The sequence below is a fragment of the Tenrec ecaudatus genome, chromosome 3 (genome assembly GCF_050624435.1).
Source record: "Tenrec ecaudatus isolate mTenEca1 chromosome 3, mTenEca1.hap1, whole genome shotgun sequence".
Taxonomy (NCBI): domain Eukaryota; kingdom Metazoa; phylum Chordata; class Mammalia; order Afrosoricida; family Tenrecidae; genus Tenrec; species Tenrec ecaudatus.
In genome coordinates, this window is record NC_134532.1 from 136,192,646 (window position 1) to 136,206,422 (window position 13,777).

Genomic DNA, 13,777 nt, shown 5'->3' on the forward strand with positions numbered 1-13,777 from the left:
CTTCCACCTCTCCTCTGACCATTCCAGGGATTTGCTGAAGACAGCTACTGTGCACTTGTTTTAAGTAGGGGCTACCTTATTCCACTGAGCCTGTAGGGGAGATGGAGCTTCTCCATTTTCACATCATTGTTAACTCCACTTCCAGGAATCCTCAGCTCCTCAGAAGGACATGCCGTAAAATCATACCAATCAGTACTTGACTTTTTTGTAGAAATTGATGATTCTTTGGTTAGTTGCCCTTCTTATTCATTACAGATTTAAATGCTTCTCAGTCTTTTTCTCCACCATTACTTCTGTTCTTGGTGGTGACATATAAATGGGAAATTCTTCTAGCACTGTGGCCTCCACGCATTTCCATGGTCATACTGGTCACTAACAATTGTGCTGTTGCTATTAGGTGCCATGGAGGAAGCTTCAGCTCATGCTTCCAACACTCTCTATATAATCTTCCCATTTTTTCTATAGCTCACATCCTCTAGTACCCCCACTGAAATAAATTACTAACCTTTGTTTTAGTTTCCACGGAGTCAATTCTGACTCAGGGCAACCTCTGTGTATGGGTGGAACTGCTCCACAGGGTTCAAGGCTGCGACCTTTGGGAAGCAAATTACCAGTCCTTCCTTCTAAGAGTCTAGGCAGGAGTTCTACCTGTCAATCTTTCAGCTCATATTTGCATACAGATACATATCTCCCAGGAGCTCCATCAACCCGCAGCAGATCTTTAATCTGACCCCATCCACTTCTCTCTTCTTGCCTCCTTATATTACTTGGATTCAAAACTCCGTCATTGAAATTACTCCATGCACAGGACAGGCTTCACACTGAAACCCTCCTTGTACAGCCTGAACTTTCCTAAAACTGTAGACTTGTGTTGACTGATCTTAATGGGCCTCCACCTCTACCTGGCAACTTGGATTTTTGTTTTTTGAGATAACTATGCTGTATCTTCTTACTCTTCCTTTTTTTCCTTCTAATTTCGAATTCTCTCTCTCATTGTCTGACAGCTAATGACTTTGCTCTAATTTGGGGTAGAAGGTACAGGGGGGAGAGAAATTGAACCAGAAAATAATTTCCTCATCCTTCCATGCTTGCACTTTCTAAACCTATACCTGTGACTTACGCCTTCAGTCCAGTTACAACAGAAGAAGACAACTTACTCAGGCACGGGTTCCATCTCTCTTCTTTACTCAATCTGCTCCTCTCATCATCCTTTCTTCCACGCCAATAATCTAGTCTACTCGGTTACCTTCACTAGCACCTGAACATATTGTAGTATTTCCTACCTGATAAGTCTTTCTTTGTTCCACCCTTCTCCATCATTGTTCAGCTGCCTGCTAGAATAACTCTCCTAAAATTAATTGTGGAACTTGATCTTCATTTCATCTCCCTCTCTCTACTGAACTCTGATTACTTATATCTTGCCTCCAACATTCAACCAAAGCAGTTCCCGAATACTGCAAAAAGTTAATGCACTTGGGCTACTAACTGAAGTTTGCTGGTTTGAATCCATCCAGCAGCACCTTGGAAGAAAGATTTGGGTGATCTACTTTTGAAAAATGAGCCATTTAAAAGTCTCTAGAACACATTTGACTCCAACAGAAACTGCCATAGCAGCATTTAGTTTTACTTAACTAAATCTGTTCACGAAAAATGACCAGTCTCCATGAAGGCTGGCAAAGCCAAAAGACCATCCCAACTTCCATTTGATTTGGTCTCTAGGCATTATAACAGACACTACTGCTCAATCCTTGCCCTTTTGAGGTACATGGTATTACACTTCAAGGGACAAGACTCTCCTATTTCCCTTGTGTTTCACTGGTTCCTTTTTCTTAGTCTTCTTAGCTGTCTCCTTCACTGAGAATCTCTATAAACCCTAGGTTCGGGAATCCTGGTGCTACAGTGGTCAAAGGCTCCACTGCTAACAAAAAGGCCAATAGTTCAGACCTACCAGTTGCTCAGCAGAACAAAGACTTGACAGATTGCTTCTGCGAAAGTCAGCCTTGGAAATCACATGCGGTTGTTCTATAGGTTTGCTGTGAGTTGGAATTGATTCAACAGCAATAGACTTGGAGTTTGATGTTGGATTACCACAGTGCTTGGGCTTCCACATATACTCTACACCTACATGATCTTACATGGTCACATGTTTTAAAGTACCTTATGTATTCCAATAACTTGGAAATGACCAGTATCCTAGCAACACCAGACTCTCCCTTGAAATCTAGTATTATTCATCTGCCTAGTTCTACTTGGATTAATACAAGTATATGAAAGCGTTCCAAAAGTTCAAGGATATGCTAATTTAAAATATAATGGAAAGTTTGCCCAAACTTTTAGAATCTCCCTTATACACCGTAACCTGATATGCCAAAAATCAAACTCTTGATACTTTCCCTTATCGTCAACCTTTTCTCAATAAACAGATCCACTATTCACCAGCTATTCAGGAAACAATTGGGAGTCATCCTTGATTCCCCTGTCTGCAAAGTCCATGTCTAATCCAACAGTAAATCCTAAAGGGATATTTATATTTAACTCTTCTCTTTTTTTTTGGAGGAAAAATCTAAACATGCAAGTTTATTGAAACAGAAATAATATGTATTCAGTTATCAATTGATATTTCTTTCTTTTTTTGAGTCAAATTCCAACATGTACATTAAAAATCATTTTATTGGGGGCTCATACAACTCTTATCACAATCCATACATACATCAATTGTGTCAAGCACATTTTTACATTTGTTGCCCTCATCATTCTCCAAATATTTGCTGTCCACTCAGGTATCGGCTCATTTTTTTCTCCCTCCCTCGCCATTCCCCCTCCCTCATGAACCCTTGATAATTTATAAATTATTATTATTTTGTCTTATCTTACACTGTATGATGTCTCCCTTCACCCACTTTTCTGTTGTCCATCCCCCAGAGAGGAAGTTATATGTATATCTTTATAATCAGTTTCCCCTCCACTCTCACCACTGGTCCTTCTTTATCACAACAATGTAGTCTATGCTTTGCTTAATTGTCTTGTAACTTGTCTCCTACTTTCCCAGTTAATTCTTCACAGAATTACCATGAATAATCTCATTAAAATGTAAATAAGATCACATCTCTCAATGATGATAGCAATAAATGTACAAATGTGCTTGACAGAATGGATGGATAGATTGTGATAAGAGTTGTACGAGCCCCCAATAACATGATTTAAAAAAAAAAAAGAATCACATATCTCCTCACTTTCAACTCTGATAGTTTTAGGAGATACACAGCACTCACATTAGCTTCCTCAGACTTAAATTATTTGGGTACACGTTACCTTCTGTTCCCTTTCAGTGGTAGATTCTTCTGGTTACTTTCCGGGAACCAGCTTTGGGTCTTGGTCATCCAGTCACTCTACAATCTGTGCTTCACTCAATCTGCCACAGTCACACTGTTTTTCCTAATATTCCTCTAAAGTACACACAGCTCTTATGTCTCCAGGTCTCCGCACTTGTCGGTCCTTTTGTAGGGAACACCATCTATGACTCTTCCACCTGATATGCGCATGACTCACTTCCTCACTTCACTAAGTCTTCTGCTCAAAGGCCATTTGTTCATTCAGCCATCTCTGATCACCACACCAATATACAAAACAGAAATAATAACACGCCTCTTCATTCCTTTGATCCTCTAACTGGATTTATTTTGCTTTAATGCACCATCACTGAATTCCATGCCTTCTTATTTCCCGAGTTCTCATTGACCCCTGAGTACTAGAAAACCCTTTAAGATACTTCCTCTGTCCTGCTCACAACAATATCTCCAGTGCCTACGAGCACTGAGCACATTCTACCAGAAACCCAGACCAAACTCACTGCCATTGAGTCCATATCAACTCACAGTGACCCTCAAGAGCAGGGAGGAACTGCCCCTATGAGTTTCCGAGACTTAACTGTTTACAGGAGTAGAAAGCCTGGTCTTTCTCCCTTAGAGTAGCAAGTGGTTCTAAACTGATCTTTTGGATCCAAGACCAACGCATAACCACTACACCACCAAGCTCATGTTCAGGAAATATTTGTTAAGGGAATGAGTGAATATAATTTTATGACTCACTCTCATTAGGTAACAGAATATGATCCATAGTTTTAATTTAAATTTTAATTCTAGCAACTATTAGCCTTATTCAAATTATATCATAGTAGAGATACTAAAAGGTAGATCAGCAAAAATAACTGATTTTCATATCAGATATCCCAAAACAGTACCTGGTAGAAATTCCTGTAGGTTAACAGACAAATAAAACAAAATTAAAAGCCCAACAACCAGAAAGTCTAGACTATTTGGAACACAGGTTCCCAAACTTATTTGGCCTACTGCCCCTTTCAGGGAAAAAAGGACAAAAGACTCAGTGACTCCCTGGCAATTAAAAACTTGTGTACTATAGTCCATAATCCAGGACAAAAAAAAGTGTAGGTGCCTGCTTTCACAACCCTGGTGGCATATGAGTTGTGCTGGGATTCTCAAAGTCGGCATTCTGAAACCCCCAGGCAGCTGCTGCACAGAAGAAAACGGGCTGCCTGCTTGCATTAACAGGTAGTCTTGAACACCCACAGGAGCAGCTCAACGCTGACCTAAAGGGTTGCCCTCAGTCCACATCTACACGATGGCAGGGAGTTAGGAAGTCATCTGCTTTCGTAGCTCTGTCTGGATTGGTCCAGCACCCTCTAGGGCAGTTGAATGACCCTTTCACAGGGGTCGCCTCAGACCATCAGAAAACACATATTTCACAATACATAATTACATATTGCTTTGTGATTAATCACTATGCTTTAATTATGTTTAATTATGCTCAATTTGTAACAATGAAAATACATCCTGCATATCAGATGCACATTACGATTCATTACAGTAGCAAAATTACAGTTTGGAAGTAGCAATGAAAATAATTTTATGTTTGGGGGTCCCCACCACACGAGGAGCTGTATGAAAGGGTTGTACCATTAGGAAGGTTGAGAACCACTGCTCTAGGGGGTTGTATCACCCACTTTGAGAAACACTGATATAAAACAAATGAATGGGTTAGTTTGAGTCAGGGAGATAAACCTATCTCATCAAGTAGATAGGCACAGAAGCAATTGGAGTATACTCTGTATTAAATGTACTTTGAAAGTCAACACACGCAAAAAGGCATTCTCTTTGAAAAACAGTTTCAATATCCTTTTTGGTTTCTGAAAGATACTTTTGATAGCCCCAAATCTGAAAATTACTCATTCTATTGCATCTGACTCATAATTTCCTGTTAATTTTACTCCACCCCTCCTATGATACAAATCAATAGCCCTATGTGGATGTGTTTTGCCATTTCATTCTAGCTAAAGGGAATGGAAATTTTTATAAAGAAGCATGAAACATGTATAAGTCCTGCACTATTTATAGAGTTAGTTCACAGACACTTGATCTAAACAAGATAACAGCGCCTCCCGACTGTGTGCTAGCATGCTAACAACACTGCCAGGAGCCTTCATGGGCATGCAGAAAGTTTAACACTTGTATAAAGACTGAGGGCAGTCTTTCAGTTGATTTTCTTTTTCCTGTGGAAAGGAAAAAGGAATCTGGACTAGTCAAAAGAAATAGAATTTAGCATCTGACACATAACATTCGACCTCATTTGTAACATGTTTTTCTTTTCCTCCTAAAACCTGTATCTCACTCAGATGCCATCAATATCACAGTATGTTTTCCACTTCCAGACAGTATAGATGTAGTAAACTACAGTGATCTTAATTAATATGTTTTTTTTTCAAATGTGGAAACCACCAAAATAGATTCTTTCAAAATCTTGATGTTTCTTGTCAAGGAAATGGAAGTAAGGCTCAAAAATTATTTACTTTGTAGAGGAATATATGTTTAAGAAAGCAGTGAACCAATAACAAATTGACTGTAAACCAATCATTAATACAATTTCGATATATTTTCAATTATTTTACTCTAACCCTATTCTCCATTCAGCACAAAGTACGCATCAGATTAATTACTCACAGGTTTCCTCAAAGTTAAGTACATAAAGGGACTTTAAAAGGGTCATGGGAAAATCAGATCAAAAGAAAATGGAATGTTTTCACATTAAAAAAAAGTAGTGGGGGTAGCGGGGAGGGAGGAGGAAAAAAAGAGGACCTGATGCAAAGGGCTTAAGTGGAGAGCAAATGCTTTGAAAATGATTAGGGCAAAGAATGTAAAGATGTGCTTTATACAATTGATGTATGTATATGTACGGATTGTGATAAGAGTTATATGAGCCCCTAATAAAATGTTGTTTTTTTTAAAGTAGATTGTTTATTTTTAAAGAAAATCTTCCTAAATTCAGCACTGAACTCAGTGTAATGTGGCCTCACCTTCTTATTGCTGCTCATTGCAAAATCATTAAGAAAACTAATGTGAAATACAGATCTATATTTGTCTCTTACCTCTTTGTTCAAATTTACCAAAATAGGGGTGGATGTAGTCAATTAGTATGATCCTTTTAGCCACACATGCTTCCATATGTGATGAATTATAATCCTGGACTCCATGCGTGTGGTTTGGAGGGACTTCTCTGCTATGCCTATTTCTAGGACTGAGGTAGGATTAAATCTGAACTGTAATAGAGAGTATGAACCAAAGGTACACCCTTTGTTTCCTGAGGCACGGTCTGCTGAAAGACAAAACCTACACCTCCATCAAAACCATTCATCTGTATATAAAACTCATTTCAGAGATAGAGGGAAACCCCAGGACCACTGGAAGAAGAGAATATTCAAGATCTTTGTCTGAAGTGGTAGAGACAGGGACCAGAGGGGCCGGAGGCATCAGAGACCATTGGCCTGAGACGATGGGTCAAACAAGGGAGTTAAACTGGGACCAGCTACCCAGGTAAAAAAAGCCATCAGACAGAACAGAGGAGCAGGGACTGTTCTGACTGTGAGACTGTGAGGCACAGCAACAGGTGAGCTTCTTGGTCCATGGAGGCAGAGGCCAGGTGTGCACAGGGCTGAGAGGCTGAGGACCAGACACAGACTTGGTTGCTAGCCGAGGAGAGGCACTGCTGTGGACTAATGACTGCCTTCTGTTTACTGATCCTAATGTGGTAACCTGCTAACTTCCCTAAGAAACCCCCACATAGTGAGTTTTGTCTGTGAGTTCTGTGTGGCCACAACAACCAACTATTGAGGCCAGCACAGATGTCGAGTGCTGTGGAGGAATTGTTGGTGTCAGGACAGGTAAGGAAAGATAGTGGATGGAGGCAAGTCTGATCCCCTGCTTTGTGGCAATAGGGAAGCCGGAGGAGGTCACAGATGGTGCCCCTCTGCATGATTTTGCATAGTAGGTAACCCAAAATAATGGCAAACTAATGTTTACTCTAATATCATCTTAGATCATTTAATGATTGTTAAACTTTTCTTCACTTAAAATATGTATTATTTTGAAAAGCACAGAGAGAATAAATAAATGTAATAAAAGCAGCAATGTAATTAAAGAGTAATTTTAGTGCAAGGCATTTAATTACTAAGAGTCTAAACTCAGGATTTTAATTACATGGCTAGGGCTGACTGGGCTATTAACAGTCTACAGGTGTGAACAGTGTCTGCCAGAATAAATTAGTTAAGGGGCAAGTTTGTGTTAATTTCCAAATGGTTCTTTCATGTATGAGGGGACTTCAAAAGGTTTCGGGGAAAATTCCATTGTCTTTTCTACCTATTTTCCACACACTTTGTGAAGCTCTTCATAACTGAGTTATATTCAATTAACACGGCCCTTCCAGGCACAATCTTTATGGACCATAGCTCTGAATCTCAGGCGTTTGTGGCTATAGTTCCATTCTGGAGGGCTATCTGCTAACAAACAAGAATAGGATGGGATTAACTTCTGATCTTAGTAGAAGGTATGAATTGGACCCTACTGTTTGTCTATTTGCTTGATGGTTACTGTTACTTATAACAGATATAAGGAAGGGCAACAAATGCACAACTGTGTTTGACACAATGGATGGAAGTATGGATTGTGTTAAGAGTTGTACGATTCCTCAATAAAATGATTTGAAAAACCCACCAACATCAAATAGATGTAAGGAATTACATGCTACAACTGAGAGTAGAAAGGAAACTGTTTCTGGAGTGGCCTGGGAATAAGTCTGGCAGATTCAGATTTGTAGGCCCAGTGCCTACTGGAAACATCTTGCCAGAGACCCCGGGTAAGATGCATAGGTAAGGTATAATTGAGGGGTGGACAACAGATGATTATATTTGGTTGCAATGTGTTTGCACCATGTAGCTCCAACCTAATGACTTTTCCCTGCATCAGTCTGGTAGGCAATATCAATAAGATTCACCTGTGAGTAATTGTGAACAGGATTCCCTGCAATGCCATCCTGCTGCTTATGAAGTAAGCCCACTGAGAAGCAGGGAATGTGATCTCATCACTGGGAGGATCCAGGAGGGGGGAGCATCTTCTGGCACCTGCATCTTGCTAACCCCTTCCTGACTTTTGGATGTGGCCCTGAGCAGTGCCCACCACGCGAGGCATTTCCTCCAATGGTTGTGACTGCTGCACAAGCTGGGGGTGGGGGGTGGGGGAGGAAGCAGACTTTGGGGACTTTTTCAATCTCCAACTTCTGGGGACTAGTCCGGTATTTATTCTTAATAAATTATTACAACGTTGGCACTTACATTAAATTTGCTGAAATATCATTCAGTTTTTAAAAGAATTCTCATCTTTTGGGAGAAAGATCTATAGCTACTTCTGATTCTTAATATCACACTAAAACTTCAGATTACTATTTAAGACTGGCCATCTTGCTTATCAAAGAGACACACATGTGCACACATTATGTCAAGATATTCATTTCTGACCTTTTTTTCAGTTTAAGCAAAGTAAACTAATATATAGCTATAATACCACTATTTTACGCCCAGAGCACACATACACAGATACCTACACTTTATAAGCGAAGTATCTAAGAATAAAAACATAATCCAAACAGCCCAAAACTCACTTAAAAAGAAAAGGACAAGAGAGCCTCTTTTCAAGGCATGAGAGATAGAGTGAATAGTTAACTTCTAAGTAAATGGGTTACTTAGCAGTAATCTATTCATTAAAGAAATACTTCTGAGAGCCTGTTGGCTGAGGCCATATCCCAGGTTTTTTTAGCAAGAGGTACTATTCTCTTCGAAATAAGGCTTCACTTTCTTGCAGATTTTTAATGCTTTGCCTTTATCTTCCTAACCATTGATAAACAATTTTACATTCAAGTTGACAATTAAAAATCAAATACAAACTAATACAGATACAGAAGGATTGCAATAACAGGCAGTTCCCAGATTGCAAATGAGTTCCAATCCCAAATGCATCTTTAAATTGAATTTGTATGGAAGTCATAACAGTTAAATACTGTTTGTATTTATTTAATGTCAGTCAAGTGCTTTTTTAGCTCCTTGTATATCTATGTATAAAAAAAACATTATAGAAATGCATCCAGAGATACCTAAAAACCCCTATTACATACCACACTAATACTTTTACTGACGGACACCATGGCTACAACAAGACGCTCAGGTACAGGAGCCACTGTGAGGCTGGCGCCGGACCTTGCAGTGTTTGTTCTGTTGTGCACAGGATTGCTATGACTGAAAGCGCCTCGATGGCACCTATCAACAAGGGAGGGGGTGGAGGGCAGGAAGAGGGGAACCGATTGCAATGATCGATTCATAAGTCCCCCACCTCAGGGAGATCACACGTGGTGAAGGGAGACAACAGTTGGTGTAAGACATGAAAACAATAATAATTGATCATTTATCAAGGGATCATGAGCTGGGGAGCTGGGGAGGGAGGGAAAAAAGAGGAGCTGATACCAAGAGCTCAAATAGAATGTAAATGTTTAGAAAATGATGATGGCAACATATGTACAGATATGCTTGAAACAGTTGATGTATGGAATGTAATAAGAACTAGAACAGCCCCCAATAAAATGATTAAAAAAACCCCAAACCAAAAAACAACTGTATCACTGCCAGTTATAAATAAAAACTGATAATATATCTGGAAAAACAATAGTAATAATAATGCTTTATGGCATGTCTCAAACTAGTACCTGTTTGTTCTTGTAAACCACTGTGTGTAGCGCAGGCTTTTAACACAAAGTGTTTTACAGGGTTGGTGCCCAACTACAGCTTGTATCTAAGTCAGATAGATGTTCATAACCTGGGGACTGAATGTAACTAAAACTCAAATTACAAAATAGTTTGCACATACCTTAGTTAATTTGTAACATATTGAATTTGAGCTAAGGAAAACAGGGAAAATAAAGTAATGATTTCCTTCTTGGTTCCACTAAGGAAAGAAAATCTGTCACTGAAATACATCATTACTGCTTTTCATCTGAAATACCTGGGTCTTTGTGACTGGCCTTCATTTGGGGCTTCATCTACACCAGGGAGGTCACTACCAGATTCAAATCTCTTGGAAGCTTCACTTCTTCTTACTAATTGTGAATGAAAAAGGAAGAATGACACAGGTGGAAGAAACCAGGGTCGTCGTTCTAAAATGTATGAAGTTAGCAGACACATAACTTTTATAAGTCTTATTTGAATAGAAAAATAACGGCATGCTATTACACCCCTTTGATCTACATCACGTCATTTTTAAAGGCAATGGATACCTTCTTCCATGATAAAAGTAACGACAGAGTTGTTTGATGAAACTACAATTAAGCTCCTGTAATACAATGAATAACTGGCATCTTTAAATTGTCTAACATTTTTACATGGAATGCTCCTTTTTGCTAACTTACATCATACCATAACACAACCCCACTGAAATCAAACCACAATAGTAACCTGGTTTCTTAAAAACATTATTTTTGATGGATCTCACCTTGTCTGAAATCTGATTCAGAAGAAATGACAGATGGGCTCTCACTGGAGGTACTAAAGATATCACTGTGGTAAGTTTTATATCTTCGAACTGGTTCTAAAAGAATTAAAACAAAAACATGACAAGACAAACAGAAAAGACAATGTTACATGTAATCTTGTGAAATGGCAGCATTTACATGTAAATGTACCACTGACTGGACTGCGTCAGACAATGTGCCTGCAATTCTGAGGTCATTGGGGGTGGGCTGGAACTAGACTTCCTGGTTTGAAGTCTTAGTTCCATCACCTGCTGGAAGAATAACCTTAGGAAAGCAGGTGCTCTCGCTCTCTCTCTGTCTCTCTTTTCTTCCCTTGTAAAGTGGGTTTAATAATAGTGCAAGAATAACCGTGCACTCCTTAGAAGGCTGTTGGAAACATTGAATACATTAATATACGCGAACCCCAGAACAAACACACCCAGTCCCCACTGAGCTGACTCTGACTTGTGTGGGAGTAAAAGGCACTTGTCAGAATTTTCTAGGCTGATTTTTCTTAAGTAGATAACCAAGTGTTTCTTCCAAGGCACCCAGAAGAGAGCACAGTATCATCGACAGGGAATTCTGAAGGCTTATTGTGTGCACAATTCTCTGGCTGGTGCTATAAATCCGACAACAAAAGAAACACACTGCAGGACAGAGCAGAACTGCCCAAAGGGTTTCCAAGGTTGTATCTTCACGGAAGGAGGCAATCAGATCTTTTCCCTAAAGAGCAGCGGGTGGGAACCGCCCTGTCAGGAGCTGGGTCTTTAACCTCTGAGCCACTAGAGCTCCTTCGGTGCTGTGTGGGGCAGGAAATCCAGCGATATGGTCCCAACCTTAAATAATTTTTCAAAATGTAGAAGATAAGGCGAGTATGCCAATACTTAACTCTTCAAGACAGGAAATTTAGTTCCACAGGAATGAGATGAATAAACACTGGGGGTTGTAGAAAGTGTGCCCTTGTAGAAGGCAGTGTGTGTGTGCATACATGAGTGCATGTGTGTGTGAGTGTGTGTGTCAAGAGGCAGGTGTGGACTAAGATCTACATTCTGTCTTCTAAGTTTTTCCACCTGCCTTCTCTGCTTGACCCACACCGTTGCTATGATAGGGCCCCAGCACCGTCTCCTTGGGTTCCCTTTCCTCCAAGAAACATTCCCCTCGTCCTAACTCCCATGACAGAGCGTAAACTTCCCAGAAGCTAAAATCTGAGCACGCCACTGCGTTTCTTAACCTCCTTCAAATAAGTCTGTGTAGTTTATCAAGTCTTACCTAACTTGGTTCCTGGTCATAAACTTTTTGTAGACGCCAAAAAGTCAGTTCCGGCGTTTTGATTTTTAAAAATAACCCCAGCTCCATGGTGATCTCCTCTCTATTTTCTCAAATTCTTTGTTCCATGCTTAGTAAATTACAAGTAGCCAGAGCATAAAGTTTTAGGTGCCTTCTTCAAAGAGAGCCCTCTGTTGGGAATGCCGTTTCCTCTCCTCCTTCTTAAACATCCTTTCCTTTTCCTACAAGAAGGGCCCCCGCTCCGCTCCGCAAGCTTACATGGATCGCTTAAAGGCTGAGCTGCATGTTGTTCTTTTCCATTCATCTTGCCTTATTCAGAATTCTCTAACAAAGGTCTCTCCACTACCTATGTTGTAAGCTCACTGGTCAAAAATATTCTTTTTTTTTTTTTTCGGTGTATCTCTAGCACCTAGCAAGTCAGTGGTGTGTAACCAACAGAGTAAATCTGCTGAGTGAATATGAATGAATAAATCAACAAACAAACAAACACAAGCACTGCACAAAGGTCACACTGACGGCCTTTAAAGGATGATTTTCATTACGCAGACAGGTCAGATGCCAAATAGAGGGTCACATGACTAAACAGTACATTTCAAGAAAATGAGTACTATAAAAGGGCTTCACCTTTTCAAGCAGTTCACATATTACTTGTCCAAAAAGTCAGAGAGTTTAAGAAAGAGCAAGAGAAACAACAACAACATCAATAACAAGAGTCCCGTGGAGTTAAGAGCATTTTGACATAGTGGAAAGCCTGGTCGTGGCTTTAGGCATTGAAATGATAAGCTCACAGGATGAGGAGAGTGAAGTCGCAAGTGATAGCAGTGATCACAGGGAAATTGGTGAAAAATAAACTGAAAGGAAAAAACACAAATGAATGATTACTTTGGCAAACAAAAACCTTTTCTTAAGAACGAGAAGTTGTGGAATCTAGAAAGGGTCAAGATGCATACAGAATCCCAAAACACTCATGTCAGAAACCTGCACTGTTCCTCTCAATGAAAACTGGCTTGCCTCCTGGGACCTTGAGAGGTAGAGGCATAGGTGGGGCTGAGAGCTTAAGAAGACCCAAATTCTGGAAATACAGCTATGAAGAATGTAGAGGCAGCAAAAACCACATGAAAGCCTGATGTGGTCATGAAAGTAAGGTTTGGATCAGGCTGGAATGCATGGATTTTTGCAGAACCAATCGGAACAGTTTTGTGGCTTTTCTTGGCACCAGAGAAAGTAGACGATGGTAAATACCTAGAACTGAAGAGTGGCCTGCTTCGTGTGTTGCAGCAGTTGATCAAGGTGGGCGAAGGACTCTTTCTTACTCCTTTGCTAGCTTGCAGAGATGGCGTTCATACAAATAATCATTCCCTGTGCTGGAAGGTGCTCAGTGAACTAGTTAAATGCACCATGAAAACCAGGTTTGTGAAAAGTTTGGGGGCAATGAGTTAGGACTGGGGGTCATATTTGACAAATCCCCAAAGAGATGGGAACAGAAGGATGGCTTGATGGAGAGGAGAATTGCTCTGCCAACAGTCTGCACCTGATGAGACAGAAGACAGCAGACTTGCTTCAGCAGGAGCCCTGGTGACAGGGGTTTTGT

General features: G+C 40.1%; 1 protein-coding gene across 17 annotated transcripts in view; it reads right to left on the reverse strand.

The window, feature by feature from the left end:
• Positions 1–13,777, reverse strand: part of PTPN13 (protein tyrosine phosphatase non-receptor type 13) — a 234,606-nt gene that overhangs the window by 100,832 nt on the left and 119,997 nt on the right. For all 17 annotated transcript variants that reach the window (XM_075544059.1, XM_075544061.1, XM_075544052.1 and 14 more), the window contains 2 exons: positions 10,881–10,976; positions 10,395–10,488 (listed from right to left, as the gene is read on the reverse strand). In XM_075544059.1, coding sequence (XP_075400174.1) covers positions 10,395–10,488; positions 10,881–10,976 — 190 coding nt within the window. The remainder of the gene's footprint in view (positions 1–10,394; positions 10,489–10,880; positions 10,977–13,777) is intronic.